Source organism: Eptatretus burgeri, chromosome 15 (assembly GCF_056783735.1).
Source record: "Eptatretus burgeri isolate ZD-2024b chromosome 15, Ebu_testis_v1, whole genome shotgun sequence".
NCBI lineage: Eukaryota > Metazoa > Chordata > Myxini > Myxiniformes > Myxinidae > Eptatretus > Eptatretus burgeri.
In genome coordinates this window covers 23,738,897-23,757,989 of record NC_140975.1, presented here as the reverse complement: position 1 = coordinate 23,757,989, position 19,093 = coordinate 23,738,897, and the positions used below count along the sequence as shown (strand labels likewise).

The 19,093-nt window shown below is 43.7% G+C and overlaps 1 protein-coding gene across 1 annotated transcript in view; it reads right to left on the bottom strand.

Annotated features, from left to right (window-relative positions):
• Window positions 1-19,093, bottom strand: part of ST8SIA3 (ST8 alpha-N-acetyl-neuraminide alpha-2,8-sialyltransferase 3) — a 38,269-nt gene that overhangs the window by 16,497 nt on the left and 2,679 nt on the right. The window contains exons 2-4 of the mRNA XM_085857962.1: window positions 18,488-18,574; window positions 7,197-7,595; window positions 1,289-1,447 (exon numbers count right to left, since the gene is read on the bottom strand). Of these exons, the coding sequence (XP_085714088.1) occupies window positions 1,289-1,447; window positions 7,197-7,595; window positions 18,488-18,574 (645 nt within the window). The remainder of the gene's footprint in view (window positions 1-1,288; window positions 1,448-7,196; window positions 7,596-18,487; window positions 18,575-19,093) is intronic.

Below are 19,093 nucleotides of genomic sequence, written 5' to 3'. Positions count from 1 at the left end.
TTTGTGACAGGAGGTATCATTTGGGGAAAAGAACTTAATAAATTTGATTGATTTATATTAAAACCGAATAAAGCATTTATTTCATGTTTCATCTGTGTTTATATATTCAAAATGTTTTCCTTTCTCATAATATTTCTCAGTATATTAGGCCTTATACTTGAGTATTTGGGGCATACAATCAAGATTTGCCCCGGGCATCACCAGACCTCTGCACGCCACTGCCCCCAGCTCAAGGGATTGCCAAATGTAGGATAGCAGCTTGTTTTTCAGTTATTCGGAGTCTATGCAATGAAAACAATCCTCAAGTTCATTGCAGACATTCCAAAGTTGTTAGCCAACTATACACAGGAGAAAAACACCCAACGGCTTTTGGGGAACCTTCGTTCATAAACAAAGTACACAGCAAACCTGAGACTTGTGAGGGCAAAGTAATCGGCAAAAAATAGACTTGCCATTAACATTGCTTCAGTGCATAATTTTATGGTTTTGATGCCCCAGAATAAGTCTTTCTTTTTTTCAAGAGCGAATTAGTCATTTGATTATCGAGTTGAAGAGAAGTAAAGTGTGCCATCCAACATGACACGCTCTGAGAAAAGTTCAGGTTCAAAGATCATGTTCTCATTTAGAGTCCCAAGTTTAACTACAATGAACAACAATGAGTATCAGATTTAAAAGTGGCTCAATTATAAGTTATTTTGCATGCAAAATTTAGGCTCATGGAAAAGCAAGGTCACAGAGAGGAGAAGGCAATGTATAGACAGTCGGACAACACTTGGATCCAGACATCAAAGGCATGAATGAACAGGATGAGAGGAGAGGGAAAGAAAGCATAGCAATCTGCAAAATAGATGGGGAGAGGTCAGGGTGAGAGGTTTCATATTTTGGGTGCAAGCCCAAAAGTTAATGTTGCAACACTTTGGCAAGCCAAAACATTTAAATTCAAGGAAGTGACGAATGATTCAAAAGGATGACTAATGACTCGTTAATGATTTATCCTTGAAATGACTAATGACTTGCTAATGAAACTAATGACCAATAAAAAAAAAAAACTAATCACTTGCCATGTGAGAGTTTAATTACGACCAGCTTTGGTTTATCCAACTTTTCTGAATACAGGTAATGTTTATGAGATTTTAAAGTTCAATTGTGCAATCACTGGTTGAAAAATTTCACTTGCTTTAAGAGTTAAAAATAAAATAAAATAAAGAACCTGTGGTTTTAAAAAGAGTTCAAGTTGCAAATCCGATAAACTCGAGGTGGAAGGCAATGCATGCTGGACTGAATATACCGGGTAATATGACCAACAAGAGGCCCAGGCCAGGCGAGCTGCACGCCGAGCCGTGACTTATTCTCAAGAAAGAAATCAACAAGGGTGCGGGTGATGACTGCCGAGGTGTGGAAGAGAAAGGCTGGAATCCAGAGAACAGCTCCATCCAGCTCCTGTAGTCTGCATCCCCATCAGCAGGAGTTAACAGCAGTAACAACAGAGATCACCATAAAAATGACAACAGTTAGAGCAGAATAAGGCCAAAAAAAAAAATGTTGCATTGGCGTAACGGGTCACTGAAAAATAGGGTAGGTCGGTCGGGATCTTTTTTTTTTTTTTTCCTAATAAATCCCTCCCAAAATCTCCCCCGGCTTGAGTACCACCCTTTTTGTCGGCGGGTTCTGTCCGAAACACTTCCGGGTTTTTGCGATCGCGATCGCAATCAACAAGATACTTGAAAACGATAGCAAAACAACAAAAATAGCAATAAAATAGGGTCGGCAAAATTTTTCGATAGCAAAAAAAAAAAAAAAAAAAAAAAAAAGTAGGGTCGGCGGAATTTTTAGGGTCGGGCGGGTTACGCCAATGCAACATTTTTTTTTTGGCCTAAGCATTTTAAACATTGCATAATGTACTTGACCCCCCCCCCCACATCCAGTGAGACCACTTTGTGCTAATGTTGACTTGAAGAAACATGAACACCTATACTTTTAGCTCGGTAATTTGCAACGTCTCGACGAGATCAAGATCGTTGTCTATAACCTCGAGAATGTATGTACCCTGAAGTACTTAGCATAACTTTTGGAGAGGTGCTTTCTTCTGTGCGTGTGAGCATTGCCTAGAACAGGGGTCTCCAACCTGCAGGCCACATGCGGCCCCTTAGACGGACTTATGCGGCCCGCGGTACCATATTAAGTTTACATTACAATGCGGCCCGCGATACTGCCAATTTGTCAGGGTCAATGATCAAAGCGTTCTGTAATTTTTATTATGATTTTGATTCATATTAGACACATGTGTTTTTAACACGATTATTCATTTATCATATTCGTTGGCAAGAAAAATATATTCAGCACTAAGCTTTGTTTAAATTTCCGCATATTAATTATATATTTTTATTTTTTTCGGAATTTAGCGTCCTTTTTTGGGGTGCGGCCCTCCGCCCTCACCACTTTGGTTTTGTGGCCCTCCGCCCAAAAGGGTTGGAGACACCTGGCCTAGAACGTCAGATCTTACTTCTACGGGGTAGTCTGGTCTATAAAATTGAGAATTAAATTATCTTCCTGGTATTGGCTGCAGTACAATCCTATGGAGATGTAGGGGGCTGAAGCTCTGCTTTGCTCATGCCTAATAAATGGAGCCTATGCAACGGTTTAGCCAGAGGAGCCTTTTTAAAATTTAAATTGTTCCTGGCGACTCCGATAACTATTTTGTGCACCACAGACACATTAATGTGTGGCAGGCATTTCCTGTTGGTCAGGATGTATGCAGCAACAGCAAGTGTGGCACTTGCTTCCTGGTATCCACTACAGTGATGGGATCTGATATATATATATATATATATATATATATATATATATATATATATATATATATATATATATATATATATATATATATATATATATATATATATTTGCTCTTTCCAACCACTCACTGACTCACTCATTGAAATAAATGTTTAGTACCTTCCAGGTCGGCGAAAAAGCTGAAATTTTGCATATTGCTGCAACTCAAAGCTAAAGTCCCATGAAAAATCACAAAATGGTCGGAAAATTTCCGCAAACTAAAATATCTGGAAATAAAAGTCTGCCAGTGCAGCCTCGGTCTGCTCATTGTAGGTCATGTGACCCAAGACAATGTAGCTTAGACTCAAACTGATTGTTATGCAATGCCAACAAGTGTGTCCTCCACCTATTATTTTATAACATTTACTGTATTTACATTAAAAATTACTATTGCTGGAAACTTTTCAATAAAGAGCTCATTCTCATCCCTAATTTTGGATTTACTCGAGTTATTTAGCTATTTGCAGAATGCAACCACGATGGACTTTTAAAGCAATTAATTGAAGGAGACCAGACTTTATATGTTAGAAAGGAAGCAATTACAAGTGAACCCTCTGTCTATTGTCTCTGATCTATGATGTGCTTTAAGTATTGATATGTTTTAATATTGATAATTTATGAAGTAATTTTAGTAATTAACAATTTGTTGATTATTAAGTCATCATAGTAATGATAGCACACTTTAAATATTGCAAATATAATTATTCTAGTGGGCACCCTGCCCTCCGACAGGAGTATCTTTCTAGGTTTATCGGAGCTCAGACAGGAATATATGCTGGAGTATATGCACCAGAGTAAGGCGAAAGTATTGCTTGTCTGCTGACCTTGGGTGGCCACTTAAGGTCAGTATTGGGATTGGAATCAGAGGTGGAACCAGATTTGGTCCCTGTATATTGGCTGAAGAATTGTTAAATGTCAATTTAGTAGTTTCAGTGACATCCACGATTACTCCATTATAGTAAGGTTGCATTTTGGGTCACATGGCTTGCCATTTTTTTGATTAAGTAAATTATGAATGTGCAACATTTTCAAGCGGTGAAGCCACTTCTATATTTGGCTATGTCCTTCCATCCATCCGTCTGTCCGTCCATCCGTCAACAATGAAAAAGAAGCACTGTACCTCACCCACTGTGTTTAATTCTAAAGGGTAATAAGGTGCAATTCTAAGGGGTTCTAAAGGGTAATTACAAAGTGTTCTAAAGGTTATTTCTAAGGGGTTCTAAAGTATAATTATAGAGGGTTCTAAATGGTAATTCCAAATGGTTCAAAAGGATAATTATCCCACCCCCTGGAGGGAGGGAGCGGGATATTGTAATTGTTCGGTTTGTTTGTCTGTCTGCCTGTTAGCAACTTTACGGCAAAATGACTTAAGCAAACACCATCAAATTTAATCCACAGGTGGGCAATGAACCTTGGACGACCCCATTAACTTTTGGGACCAATTGGATTAAAGGTCAAGGTCACAAAAAGATCAAAATCGTTTTTCGCTCATAACTTCGTCAAAAATGATCTGATTTACTTCAAACTAAGCTTATAGTGAACCTTATTCTATTTGTCACTTATAATCCTACCCATTCCTATAGTGAAAAATGCATATTTGTGAAGATCGGTAGGGTGCAAAGACTTTATGCCTTAAATGGGCGGGATTTGTTGTGCCTGGCACCACTTGTTCTAAATGGTTCTAAAGGGTAATTCTAAAACAATTTGCCTTTGCTTTATGTCCTAAAACAACTTGCCTTCACCTCATAGAAGGCAAATCCTACTGAGGGTAATCCCAGTTTCTTCCACAAAGCTCAGAACAAGTGTATGTCCAATCTCAGGAGAGCCAGGAAACAACATCTTTCCAATCTCAAGTCAACTCTCAAACCTGTCTCCCTCCACCAAATTCTGGTGGCATCTAGTTAAGTCTGTTTCTGGTGTATGTTCCCCCTCCATCCCCTCCCTTACCTCAAATGGCCACACAGCTGACAGCACGTGAAAAGGCTGAATGCCTAAACTCCGTGTTTGTAAACCTAAATCTTGTGTCCCAAACCCATTGCTTTCTGTACCCACCTTACCCAGTCACACACAGCTGTTCCTGGACTCTGTGTCCTTTTCTCCTGACAAGGTGGAGAGCTTGCTGTCAAACCTCAACTAAGATTCTGCAACCGGTCCAGACGGCATCAGCCCTCATGTCCTAACAAAAACTGCTCTGCTGCTTGTGCTCACCCTTTCTCTGTTCTATTCACCCTCTCATTTGCTCAAGGTCATCTGCCATCTGCTTAGAAATCAGCAAACATTACCGCTCTGCATAAAAAGGTGCAAAAACAGATCCCTGCAACTCCAGACCAATCAGCCTCTCTGATTCATCAGCAAAGTTATGCAATCCATCATCGCTTCAGACATTAAATCCTTCCTTCCTCTTCTGAAATAGTTTGATTTCTGATCAACAATTTGGATTCAGACCAAGTCACTCTACCCTGGGCCTGCAACTTTTGCTTTCCCAACAATGGATGGAGGTCCTAAATGACAAACATGAGATCAGAGCTATCTCCCTTGACATATTGCGAGCTTTTGATATGGTTTGGCATCCCACATTACTCACCAAACTCTCTTCTTTATGGTATCCAAGGAAATCTCCACTCATGGATCACAGACTTCTCTCCTATCACAGTCAACATGTGGCTCTTAATGGCTTGCTCTCATTTCCTCTTCCTGTCAAGGCTGGAGTTCCTCAAGACAGTGTTCTGGGTCCTATGCTTTTTCTGGTTTTCACCAATGAGCTCTCTCTGACTCTAGAAAATCCTCCTTATCTCTTTGCTGATGACTCCACCCTCTGCCATACCATCTGTCATCCCTCAGATCGGCAAGCAGCAGCTTCTTTGCTCTCTGCAGATCTGGATAAAAATCACAGGCTGGTGCAACACGTGGAACATATCTTTCAATCCCGACAAATTTCACACTCTCATGATGCCTCTCCGAAAGGACCATCTGGAACCCCCCCCCCCGCCCCATCTACTACTTTCTCAACAATCCTCTTGATGAAGTCCTTTCATTCAAACTTCTGGGTCACATTATCTGCCATGATCTTTCCTGGGAAAGCCACATTTCCAAGCAGGCCTCTAAAGCCAATCGCCTTCTGGTCATCGTACATCGTGCAAAGTCCTTCTTTGGCACACCTGAACTTATAACCACTCACAAAGCTTTCATTTGCAGTCTGATAGAGTACTGCTCCCCCTTCTGGGGTGGTGCTCCCGCCTCACACCTGGCTTGGCTTCCCGCTGTGGAAACCAAGCCTTTTCGGATCATTGGAATCTCCCGCGATGAAGCCGAGTCTTTGGGTCTCTCACTCTCTCACCACAGGCAGGTTGGTCGTCTTTTTGTCTCCTTTATGGCCTTGCCACCCTTTTACCGTTTCTTCTCCGGCCTTGCTCCCCCTCCCCCCCGCTTTGTTTGTGCTCTGTCCTCGCTATCCTTATATTTCCTTAGGGCATTCAAGGTCTGCCAAAAAACCCCTTCTGGTGAAACTGGCAACATCAAGAATCACTGCTCACCTTCACTCTTTCATACCTCTTTTTTCCCACCTCCGGAACAAACTCCCACACTCTCTTCAATCCCACTCTTCCCTCCAGGTCTTCAAAACAGCTGTTCACCACAATCTCATATCTTCCCCCATCCAAAACCACGATCTTTTCTACCCCCATTAAACCACCCCAAACCCACCTCCTTCAAATTCCTTGTTTTCCTTCCTGAAAGTCCCTGTCGTACCATCTTGTTTACTCCATGCACCCCACCCCATCCCATCCCTCTCCCTTCCACAGATATCCTATTGTCTTTGTTCCCCAGTATTTTGTTTTCCCTCTCCGTCCCTCTTGTCTCCTGCCTCGTTATATGTTCTGCGTGCTAGCTCTTACACGAGCCTTGACTTGGTACACACAAAAAAGAGAGTTTAATTCTAAAGGGTAATTATAATGGGTGATTGTAAAGGGTACTTCCAATAGGATTTGTTTGTTTCTTGTTTGCCTATTCCATATTAAAAATGTCAAACTGAATCGCTTCCTTCCAACACGGGTGCAATTTTTAGTTTGTCTTTCAGCTTGCATAAACTTTTAACCTCGTGCTCTTGAATATCTAGCCCTTTCACAAACCACTTCATTAAACACATGAAGCTTATATTTGTTATGTCTACACGTAGGATGCATCCGAATAATCGCTTGTGTAAATATATATATATATATATATATATATATATATATATATATATATATATATATATATATATATATATGTATATGTATATATAGTCAAATGTGGAAAGAGATGCACAGATGGAAAGTTCTATAATACAACAGAAGGTCCATAATGTGGGTGGGTGTAATTACCTGTTGAGAAAACGTTCCCTGTCATTTGCTGTAAGAAGTCCACCATATCGTCCATCGATGATACTGGGGTTAAAAGTCGTGAGGCTCGTGCGATTTCCTACATCATGGACATAACCCGTGGTTGGTGCAAAGTTGCAGCGGATCACAAAGTCAGCAGTATCGATGCGTTGTCCACACCCGCTTCCTGTCAGGACGCCACCATTGCCCACAACTGCACATGAGTTAAAATGGCGGCCATGAAATGGTGGCAAAATTGGTAACAGCGAGTGCAGTGCTGCGGAAACGACAAACACGTAGTGCTTTGGCGAGTAGTCAAAGTGCAGCAGTTGCCCAGGAAGCAGGGTAGAACGTGTAAGGGATAACTCTGCAGAAACATCCACAAAACTTGCCAGCTCTGTGCTGTTGAAGATATTGATGGAGGGGAGTGGGGGGGGGGGGGATAATTGGGAAAACTTTGTGAGGATGTGCGCGTAATTTATGCCCTTTCTTGCTATGGTATTATTAACATGTTTCTCTTTAGATGTCATCTCCAGATGCAAAAGTGGTTAGCACTGAAGTCAGTTGACTGAGATCACTGAGAGTCAGCTCACAATAAATGTGTATTCATCCTTCAGTAAGCCAGAAACCATAATCTTGTGAATCTCAAGATTGAACTCTCCCACCACTCTCCTTCCTCAAAGCCATCCCCTTCGTTACCCAATAGGCCTCTTTGGAGACCGTTCTCAAAACTAGACAAAATGTTTCAAATCAGTGTTTGCCTCCAAATCTCATGTGTCCAACCAATCCTACCCTGCTGCAACCTTACCACTTGTGCCCATTCTCAAATGGTGTACATTACACACCTGAGAAAGTACATTAAGTTCTTAACTGCATCAATGTGAGGCAGGATGACATTGGTGCCCATAAAAAACTAAAAATGTGGAATGATATGAGGAGATAACACCAGTGAGCATTTGCGGCAAAACGATTCACGACCTCAAGAACAGCAAGAAATACTCTGTTTAAAGAGCAGGTTGCGGGTCACCAAACATGTTCTGAAAATTTATCAATACGATTACATGTGCATTAAATAGTTTGATGCAAACTATTGTGGTTGCCTAACTATTGGGAGAGTTAATGAAATTTAACTCCGAAGTTGTTATTTCTCGAGGCTGTTGAAATAAACATCCGCGTACCATATATGGATGGTGACATCACATTCTCCAAAACAAAGCGGACGCTCGCTCGCTCATTGAAGAAGTGTCCAGTTTAGCGGGCCGTTCTTTCACTTTTTTTGAGCTTGCAACTGTCTATATTATCCTTTTTTATTTTGAATTATTGTAGAACAAAGTTATTTCGATATTTGTACATCATGCCTCGTACGTGTTGTCATGTTTTGTGAAAATGGCTGGAAAACGGGTAATCGCTCCCACCGATTCCCGAAGGAATCAAACATTCACCGGCAGTGGATAAGATTTGTACAAACAAAACGGGCAAATTTTCCCCCAAAGAAAACGATAAAGAGGACCCTTTGGATAGACTTGTCATTTGTGGTGACCATTTCACAGCCGAGGATTACGAAGGCATAAACACATCTGATCACCACTCTGTGAATACGAGTTGTTGGTTCACAAGTTCTCCAGATACTGCTCTGTCACAGAATCAATTGTTGAGTTTAAGTGAGAAAAACCTTGAAATGTATTCTTAAAAAGTACATGGAAAAAACACATAAATAAACTTTCTGAAAAACACAAGCATGAAAAAATTTCTCAACAAATCAACTTATTGTTGATTAAATAACTTTAACAGCATCAGCAAATTGGGCTATTTCATTTCAATTGTAAAAAATTGATGAATTTTCCACTTTTTTTTTTTCTAAATTTGGTAGAATATTTCCCAATGAGAGTAAACATGCTTTGGTATTTATATACCACAACAGTCTCTTGAAAGTTGGGGTTTGTTCTTACTGTTCACGTTCACTGGGGTCAAGCTCAGCTGTCAGAAAGACTTCAACGCCAAGGCTACGGTATATAATATATTTGGGTCCATTATTGATTCATTCTATTTCTGACTCTTGAGTGACTGGAGGGTTAAAAATTATTATATCAAGTCAGAGACAAATCAAACTTTACATTATTTTATGCATCGAACAAGTAAATGAAAATCTAAAAACCAATCTGTCTGGTGGAGTCTGTCAGTGTGAACTGCTGGACAGTCAGTCCTGCCACTTGTACACGAAATAGGCTGTTTTCTGGAACTTGCAAGTGGCTCAAATTTATATGGCCTCGGGCCAGAAACTCCAGAGTATAAATTCCCATCATCCTCCGACTCGTCCTCGGCAATATCGGAATGAAAACACTCAATTTCATCGCCGCTGAAATCACTCTCCGATTCGCATCTCGCCATTGTTCACACGCCATTTCCGAATGTTCACGAAGTTTTCGGAGAACGTGACATCACAGCATCTTCGGTAAATTCCGGTCCGTTTTTCGATCACTGATAAAAGTTTTGACTTCAAAGTTAATTTTAGCATATTTTGAGTTTCAAATGTAAGAAAATAATTGCCCAACGATTATTAATGTGATTACAACCTTCGAATCGCGCGAAGTCATCAGCGACCCAAAACCTGCTCTTTAATTTATGGTTGTTGAGGAGGACTTTAGATACCTCCATAGACTTAAAGCATCTGAGCATATAAACCCCATCATAGTATATATCACAACAATGTTGACAGCATGTCAACTGGAACCCTAATAGACAGTTAAGCTCATTCCGTAAAGTAGTGTCCAACCTCTGGTGACATTCATGATCAGATTTCTCCAAACATCCTTATCCTGCATTGCTTCCCGATACCGAGCTCTGACAGGGAAAGCTTGGTTGTGGCCTCATCTATCCAGCACATGCAAGGGCTGCCTTTTCCTCTTCTTCCCTCAACCATACCCAACATGGTTGATTTCTCTCGACTTTCATTTTCCATACGCAAGATGTGTCCAGCTAAAACAGTTTCTCATGTACATGGTGGTCTAATTTCTTCAAGCACTGATTTGTTTGTTCTTCTTGCAGTCCATGGGATTTTTACATTAGTCTCCAACATTACACTTCAAAACTGTCAATATCTTTCCTTTCTTTTTCATTGTTCACGACTCACATCCATACCTGCAGCTCACATTTTCATCAGCCTCCTCTCCGTTTGTTTTGTCACATATTTGTCTTTCCAGATCTTTGTCAATCCTGACATTTCTGTTCTCCCCAATGCTAACAATCTATCAATTTCTCATCTACATTTTGCCCTCACTTCAGTCATAGACCCAGGAAAATTAAACTTTCAACTATTTCCACATAATCGTCTCCCAATCTGAACATGACGATATTCTCAGATCGCTAGACAATTACCCTGAAGTATTCCATCCCAAATTGGCCACATTTTTTGACATACACGACCTGACAATTGACAAGATAATGGTGCCAGTTGTCATTCCATCATGACACATCCCTATTGCTGTCTGCTCAAAACTCAAAGCCGAGCTAGACCGACTCACCAACTTAGTGGTAACAGTCCTGGGGAATAACCAATCCAATGCCATGGATCCATCAGATTGCCATTACACTGAAAGAGTCACAATATTTGAGAGTGTGCATTGACCCCCAAGAGGTTAACAAGGCCCTACTTCATGAGCATTATTCTTTCAATAATCAAATTCATAAATTGGGTCAGTCTTACATATTATCTCAAGTGGATTTTACATTGAGTCATTGGCATTTACAGCTGGGAAAGGAGTTCAGAACATTGAGTACATTTCAAACCAACTACAGTCACTACAGGTGGCTACGGTTGCCTTTTGGAATGTCGGCATCATCTGACATCTTCCAGAAGATGCCTCAAGAAGCAATAAAACATCTTCACCGTGGACCGTGGTTGTAACATTGCATGTTCCTTGTTGCAAGTTCTGGATATTCCATGCACACTCCAAAAGTCAATTTATTTTACCAATAAGACACTAACTGATACAGAAACAAGGTACACACAAATAGAAAATGAGATGCTAGCAGTCAATTATGGACTCAAAAAAACTTCACCACGATATTTCTGGGCAAAGTGGATGCAATGACGGACAATAAGTCTCGTAATCATCGTGAGAAAAAGTGGAGAAGCCATCAACTGAATCAGTAGCTGTAAACAATGTCTTTTTCAAGATGGCAACATTTAATTTGGCGACCAGGAGGGATGATATGTTGACATGCCTTAAAAAAAAACAATCATTATGGAAGAATGGCAAGAACATAAGACCTTCCAGTTGTCATTACTATTGTTGCGGTTGAGGAAATTTGCAAACCACCATTCAGGTCCCGTAGGTGAGATATCTCTGTAAGTACATGTGTAGTTAGCCCAAACCTGTTGTTTAGAGGGAATAAATGTGATTCATTCGGGCTGCGACCCTTTGAGATAGCCCTTTTTCTGTTCTATCTTTATTTTGAACCAACCAGGTCTCAACCGCCATCACACAACAACCACCAACCACAACACCGCTTCACAACAACAACAATGCCAACAGCCACGATCTTTACCTTCACAACTCGCTCCCGCAAACATCGCATCACCACCATTCCAAACGGCACCAGGGCCATAAACCACCACCATAAACCCTCCACCACCTTCACCTCTCTCCTTCTGCGGCCATTCCCGCACCACCTGGGAGCACCGAGCGTCAGGCTGTCCTGGGCTGGTACGGGACGCACGCCGAGCCGCGAGTGCAAAATGCGGCCTTTCCGAGGAGAATTCGGATCAGGAATGCTACACGCCCACTTCTGATCCGTCCAATCAGCAAGCGCGGGGCGGTTTGGCCCCGCCTTCAGGCGCGTCGGTGTAGAATCGAGATATGCAAATTCTAGGATCAGGGGAGATTCACGCCCCTTTTTCTCCATCCAATGGGTGAGCGTGGCTCCACCCCCGAGCTCGTTCTGATCCAGAAATTTGCATATGGGTTCTCCTGCCAGCCTATAAAGCGCCGGGATAGCGTAGTGGGCACTAGTGTGACAGCATGGTGCGGGGGCCCAGGGCGCCATTAGCCGTGTGGGCAGTGTTGGGGGGCACGGGTGACCCTCGGAAAGGGGCCCGAGAAGCCAGCCTGCCACGTGAGCATTTCAGGGGAGTCGCCAGAGAGGGCACTCCCCGGTGTTTAGGGAGCTGGTAGGCTCGGAGGCAGTGTAGTGCCCGGGGGTGCCATAGCTGGAGATTGGCAGAGGGTCGTGCCTGCCAAGGGGAGCCACACGTGCCAGCCATGAAACCGTGTGAGGGCACGGGAAGAAAATTGGGGGGCGAGGCCCGAAATTGTAAGGACACCAACACAGGCGACGGGAATCTGGGTTGTTAGAACCAATAGTTTAAGCGAGAGGCGCTTGTTGAAAGCCCCGGGGTAGTTTAAAGCTAAATGGATAGGGTAGATTAGGAAGTGTACCCCTCCACACCATCCATCCCTTCGCTCTCGTTGTGGGCCGCTGGACCCACTTTGTGTTATAGATCGCTGAAGTCTGGGGAGGCCATCTTGAGGCTTCGTTGGGCCTCGAACCAGGACGCTGGCTCTCCCTTGTTCCCCCTCCGGGAAGGGAACGTAGGGGTTGGGAGTAGGCTAGTAGACGATAGGTAAGCTGAACAAGGACGATAAAGGGGCTTAGGGGACGATTTATAGTGGGGAAGTAAAAATAAAAACAACAAAAAAATAAGTTGGGGCTAAATTGGGTTTCACAAATTAAGGGAGTGGGTAGGGACAGTGACAGGAAAAGGCGATAGGTGGGAGGGAGACCGTAGGGTAGGTCCGAGCCTGCCTTCTGAGTGGCCAGCACCACCGCACTCCCTCCACCAACCTCCATCTCAAGGCAACAGGCTGGCCAGCTTCATCTGCTGGCTGTGTTACTTCAAGGCCTGTGCCGGCCAACTTCATCGGCAGCTGTTGTGTTGCTGCAACGCCTGTTCCGGCCGGATCGTCTGCAGCTGCGGTACTTCAAGGCCTGTGCCGGCCAGTTCATCTGCTGGCTGTGTTTGCCTGCAATGGCCTTGTTCTGCAGGCTGTGGTTGCCTGCTCACCTTTGCCATGCCATGCCCACTGCCCACGTTCACCAGCCCCCGTTCAATTTTGCTTTGCCCCCCCCCCCCCGTTCATTTCCATGTACGCCAGGATCAAGGCAACAGTTTGCAAGCTGCGAGAACTGTCCTGTTGGCAGCTACAACACGGGCCTGCACCAGCAGCCCATGCACCGTTGTTTGTTTGCGTCCATCCATCCATCCATCCATCCATCCATCCATCCGTTGTGCTCATTGCGTGTGCCACTTGAGCTGGCACGGAGACTGCGTTTGTGCAGCCCATGCACCGTTGTGGTTCACTGCGTTCAGTTCAAAAGGGAAGGCCTTGGACTGCGTGTGAGCAGCCGGCCACGTTCCCTGTCACCTGCATTGCTTGAGCCAGAGACTGCATGCGAGCAGCCTGGCTCCCTGCGAACCGCTTTTCTCTTTGCAGAGTCTATTGATCCTGGGCCATGGTTTAGTGTAAAATTTGTAAGTTAAGGTTAAGATGTACTGTACATATGAGTGCGCCCCCGGCATGTCTGTCTAGCGCCGGCAATTTTATTTAAGTCGTCCGTGTGAGTGGGTTTGTTTAGTTAGTTACTCAGCCCTCAGGTTATTTATTTTGGGGACACGAATACCATGAATATCGCACTCAGGGATCCGTAGGTAAAACGTACTAGGGGAGAACTACACATGATGGCACACGAAAATTTGACAACTCGGGACGAGTCTGTAAAAAGGGGAGGGGGTAGTGTTGCGGTCGGAGAAATTTGCAAACCACCATTCAGGTCCCGTAGGTGAGATATCTCTGTAAGTACATGTGTAGTTAGCCCAAACCCGTTGTTTAGAGGGAATAAATGTGATTCATTTGGGCTGCGACCCTTTGAGATAGCCGTTTTTCTGTTCTATCTTTATTTTGAACCAACCACGTCTCAACCGCCATCACAGAACCACCAACCACAACAACAACGCCAACAGCCACGATCTTTACCTTCACAACTCGCTCCCGCAAACATCACATCACTGCCATTCCAAACGGCACCAGGGCCATAAAGCACCACCATAAACCCTCCACCACCTTCACCTCTCTCCTTCTGCGGCCATTCCCGCACCACCTGGGAGCACCGAGCGTCAGGCTGTCCTGGGCTGGTACGGGACGCGCGCCGAGCCGCGAGTGCAAAATGCGGCCTTTCCGAGGAGAATTCGGATCAGGAATGCTACACGCCCACTTCTGATCCGTCCAATCAGCAAGCGCGGGGCGGTTTGGCCCCGCCTCCAGGCGCGTCGGTGTAGAATCGAGATATGCAAATTCTAGGATCAGGGGAGATTCACGCCCCTTTTTCTCCGTTCAATGGGCGAGCGTGGCTCCACCCCCGAGCTCGTTCTGATCCAGAAATTTGCATATGGGTTCTCCTGCCAGCCTATAAAGCGCCGAGTGCGGGGCGAATCTGAGCAGAGTCGGTTTGGGCAGAGTCGGCCTTGGAAGAGCGGAGAGTCGGCCTTGGAAGAGCGGAGAGTGTTTTGGGCAGAGTCGGGTTGGAGCGCGGAGTGGAGTCGGGAGGCGAGGGCGTACAGGTGGTTTGCTGCAGTCGGCTGAGGAGAATTGGGGAAGAGACCGGGGAGCTCGGGTCCGAGGCAAGGAAGTCGGCGACGAGGTCGCGGTGGAATCGCTCGTCATGGGACCCAAGCAAGCCAGCTATCCTCTTTCCCCAGAGCATCAACAATTCCCCCCCCCTTTTTCCCCCGCGCTGAGATAGTGCGAAAAGGGGGCCTAGTTCCCACCCCACTCCAAGCAGTGCCAACAAAACCCGCGAAGGAGCACGGTCGGGGCACCGCCGCTCTGCCACATTTGCGGCTCATCACAAAGACACGGGTAGGATCCACCCGGTCTCGCGGACCTGACCGCTCTTTCAGGTCCCGCGCAAATATTGGCCCACAGGCCCCATCTGCCCCCTTGTCTTTGAGGGTGGCCTTTTTCTTTTGTTTCTGTGTAAACGTGTGTGTGTGTGGCGCCAGTCTGGTAAAGTAAAACTGTGTAAGTGTTGCCGTGTGTACGCGTAGTCGGTTGTAGATCTGCAATGTTGTGTTTCTTTTGTTGCAATTGCTTTATGTGCATTCTGTTTAATTGTATATGTGTTCTCTCTGTGTGCCGCGGAAAAAATGTGCATCATGTTGAACTGTTTTCCCGTTTCGCTTCGTCTTTTCTTTAATTGAATCTCCATCTTGCTTCACGTAAAGGGTTGGTAGTGGGCTTAATACGCCCAATAATTAATCGGAACCGTCGAGGCCGACGATAACACCGCTCGGTTATCCCGATAGTACGGAACGGATCGTTTAAGTGGCCCGTGTCCGAAGTCGACCTGCGGCGAGGTGCGATCGCCCGGTCTACCCTCCACGTGGGTACTTAGGTAGGTCGAGTTTGGCGAACAACCCTATCCCACACGGGGGGCCGATTGGCTCGATCGTGGTGAGGCCGAAAGGCCCACCCGTGACTCGCTCCCGGCGTTGGTCCGAGAGGGTCACGACAGAATTGTCCGTCCGGTGGGCGACCTGCCGCGATTCGAGTTACGTGGCCGTTCGCACGCCGGCGGGCGCGAATTCGCACCACTATTATACCTTAATACAGTTAACAAGCAGTTGGAGAGTAGAATACATACAAGTTCAAGCTACCCTATGATAGAAAATACAAAAGTAATAAATAGTACCTTTGACCAGCAAGATCCAGAAATCAGCTGTGGGATCCAAATGCATATACACTGGTTTCACCTCTAAAACCAGCGTTTCAGTTCTGTGGTTCACAAGTTATTCCATCCATTGGGACCATACTCTGTGCAGAGCGTTGGTGCTGCCGAAGCAGTCTCCTGGGCTATTGGGTACAATCTTGGATGAGTCGCCCCTCCGACACAGGATACCAGCAAGCTGGCACTCATTTTGCCGACTTCGGAAGGCTGATAGGCAGAGTCAACCCCACCTGGTATTAATTCAACAACCGAGTGGGATATGAACTCAGGATGTTCGGATCCCAAGCCCACCACCGTAACCATTAAGTCAACACCAGGCATTCATAAGTTATTGTAGTCACAAATATTTTCAAATTTTGGTCACATGACCTTAGACCTTTGACCTTTGACCTTTTGAACCAAAAATTGAATCAGCTCATCTTTGTATTACAGTCCATACTTGTGCCAATTGGTCGTAGTTCATGAACTGGTCACCCTAAAAAGGTGGAGTTGTTACATGTTTTTCAAAACATCCACTTTCCACTTTGACTACAGACCAGAAAAACCACAGATATCTAGATATCTTAGTATGAGAAGAAAGGTAATTTTGTCTCATTTAATGTGGAAAAAGCAGAAATAAAAAATATGCAATAGTTTTTGTGTAACAGGCAAATAAGTGATACAAGTCAGGGGTGGAGTAAACAGGCGGAGGCGGCGGATGTGGCGGATGTAGCGAGTCAAATTTGGAATAAACTGAATTTATTTCAATCAATAAGCTTTAATCTAATCTATTTTGTTATTTTTTATGTGAGTAACACTTGGGACTTGCTGTTGCATGATGCAAAATTCATTATTCAGCAAACCCTGACCAATATGTACAAACTCCTAAAAGAGATCTAGGAAATATCTTTACATAGTTATGTATCTAGCAGATTCTCAGGATCAATTTGGCACTTGAATTGTTCAAAATGGCCAAAGGATAACTGATCCACTTCCAATTTACTCAGAAAGGGTGAATTTGAGATAAACGCGAAAATGTGTTTTCCTTGTAATGTATTATCCATTAAAGTTCATAATTAAAAATACCATATTCGCCGTTAATTAGTGGTTTTTGCTAATTTTTTTTCACACAAGTGCATGTAGCTTGGTGATGTCTATAAACACAGAGAAAACTGAAAAATTGAATATTTTGACCCTGTAACGCAAATGATGACCAGTTCATGAACTACGACCAATTATGGGAGCAAAAAATACCTGTTAATGAATAGTCAGACAAATGGATGGACAACCTGAAAACATAATGCCTCCAGACTTTGGCTGCAGAGGCATAAAAACAGGGACACCACCATCTTGCCTGCAATGTAAAAGCAAAAGACCTTGTGCTTCGGCCTCATCACAGGAGATTCCAATAATGTTGAGTTTTCGATTCCACACAATAAAGGACAGAAAGATGGGCGTTAGCCCATAGGGGAATGCAGTACTCCATTGAGCTATGGACAAGCCTTATAAAATGTAAATAGCTCGGATTTTCAAAGGAAAGACTTGGATAGACAGAGGATGCCCAGTCTGCTGCTTGCTTTGGAGGCCATTGCTGTTATGTGATCAGACCAGGAAAGGTCATGCTGATGGTGAGGACAAGAAGGTCAAGAGTTTCAAGCAACTTAATTTAAATACATTGATTAACTTTTGAGTTCTTCCTTACATTCTCCCCTTCTATCTTTGATACATTTGACTGTTACTTTATTTTCAAGAAGGGGTAATGTGTTATGTGATGTTATATTGATATGCTTGGTGCCTCTATTTGCTATACTCGATAATCAAGATAGTCAGACATCAACTTGTTTCCGTGTACTTCGAGCTCCTTATGATGCTTTGCCTTTGTCATCTATACTGACCTTGGACGTGTAACAGAAAGGATGACATGCTTTACGCTTGGATGAAATTCTTGTGCAGACTTGCAAGTCCAATGTTGGAGATACGGTCAATATTCCATTTATATTCATATTTGTCTTCTCTGATAAGGAAAATATAAGGATACAAAAGCAGATGTGAGAACTTATCTTAAAGGAACCATCTCAATCTTGAGCTCACAATTGTTCTTCTCATAAAATACTAATCGAGAATCTCATATGTGTCACATTAACCCTGAAATTTGCTTCAATCAAAGAGAAAACAAAGTTTGAAGTTTGACGACTGATCAAAAACCCAGTTTCGGAGAAAAAAACAACACACCAACTGATTAATATTGTGAAGATTCCCCTATATCTCCCCCTTAACTCTGCAACCTTAATGATCCACAACCCCATGTAATAGCATGGCTTCCTCTCTATGATGAGAGGTGAAGGAAAAATGAAAGATGATTCCACATGAAGTTGTGTTGTACAATTCTGTGTGATTATAATCTATATTTGTGGAATGCATTGTGAGTGGGGAGAGATGGACAAGGGGAGAGAGGGCGTAGGTAGAATTGGAGCAATTTTGGGGAGGTGTGAATGGTTGGCAATGGGGTGACCATCACAAAGGTGGCTTACCGTTGATGATGGACAGCTGCAGGATTCAAACTCCAGTGCTTTAGCTCCTGTAAGTTTAGTCTTTGTCGGTAGGTTTTTAAATTCTTCCTGGAGAGTGGAAGGAGGCAAACAAGCCTACATAGTCAGGGGCAGTAATTAAAGCAGATATTCATAACATGAGTATCTCTGAGAGAGGTACACCAGGAAAGAGAATGCACATCAAGAACAACTCGAAAAAAACGGGAGGAAAGGGGGGGGGGGGTGATTGGCACAAATATATAGCCATGGGATAAAATATATTTTTTCAGAGGGTATAGTTTTAAAAGGCTACACTATGTTACATGAAATAACACATAATTGATGCTTTGCCAAGGTATATGCTGGCATAATAAGTACACATACACAGTTAAGGCGTACATTATGTGGGTGCATGGTTCCCCTAACCCAAGGTTCCACCCAATGTGTACTATGTTGGAGTGCGGAGGGTGGGAGCGGTTGGGCGGGTGTGAGTGGAAGGGAGGGGTTGAGTGGGAGGGGGGGGAGTTGAGTGGGATTCCAACCTGAGAAAATAAATAAAATCGGTAAAAATATTTCGAGAATTGAATGTGTTAAGAAAAATTTATCCAA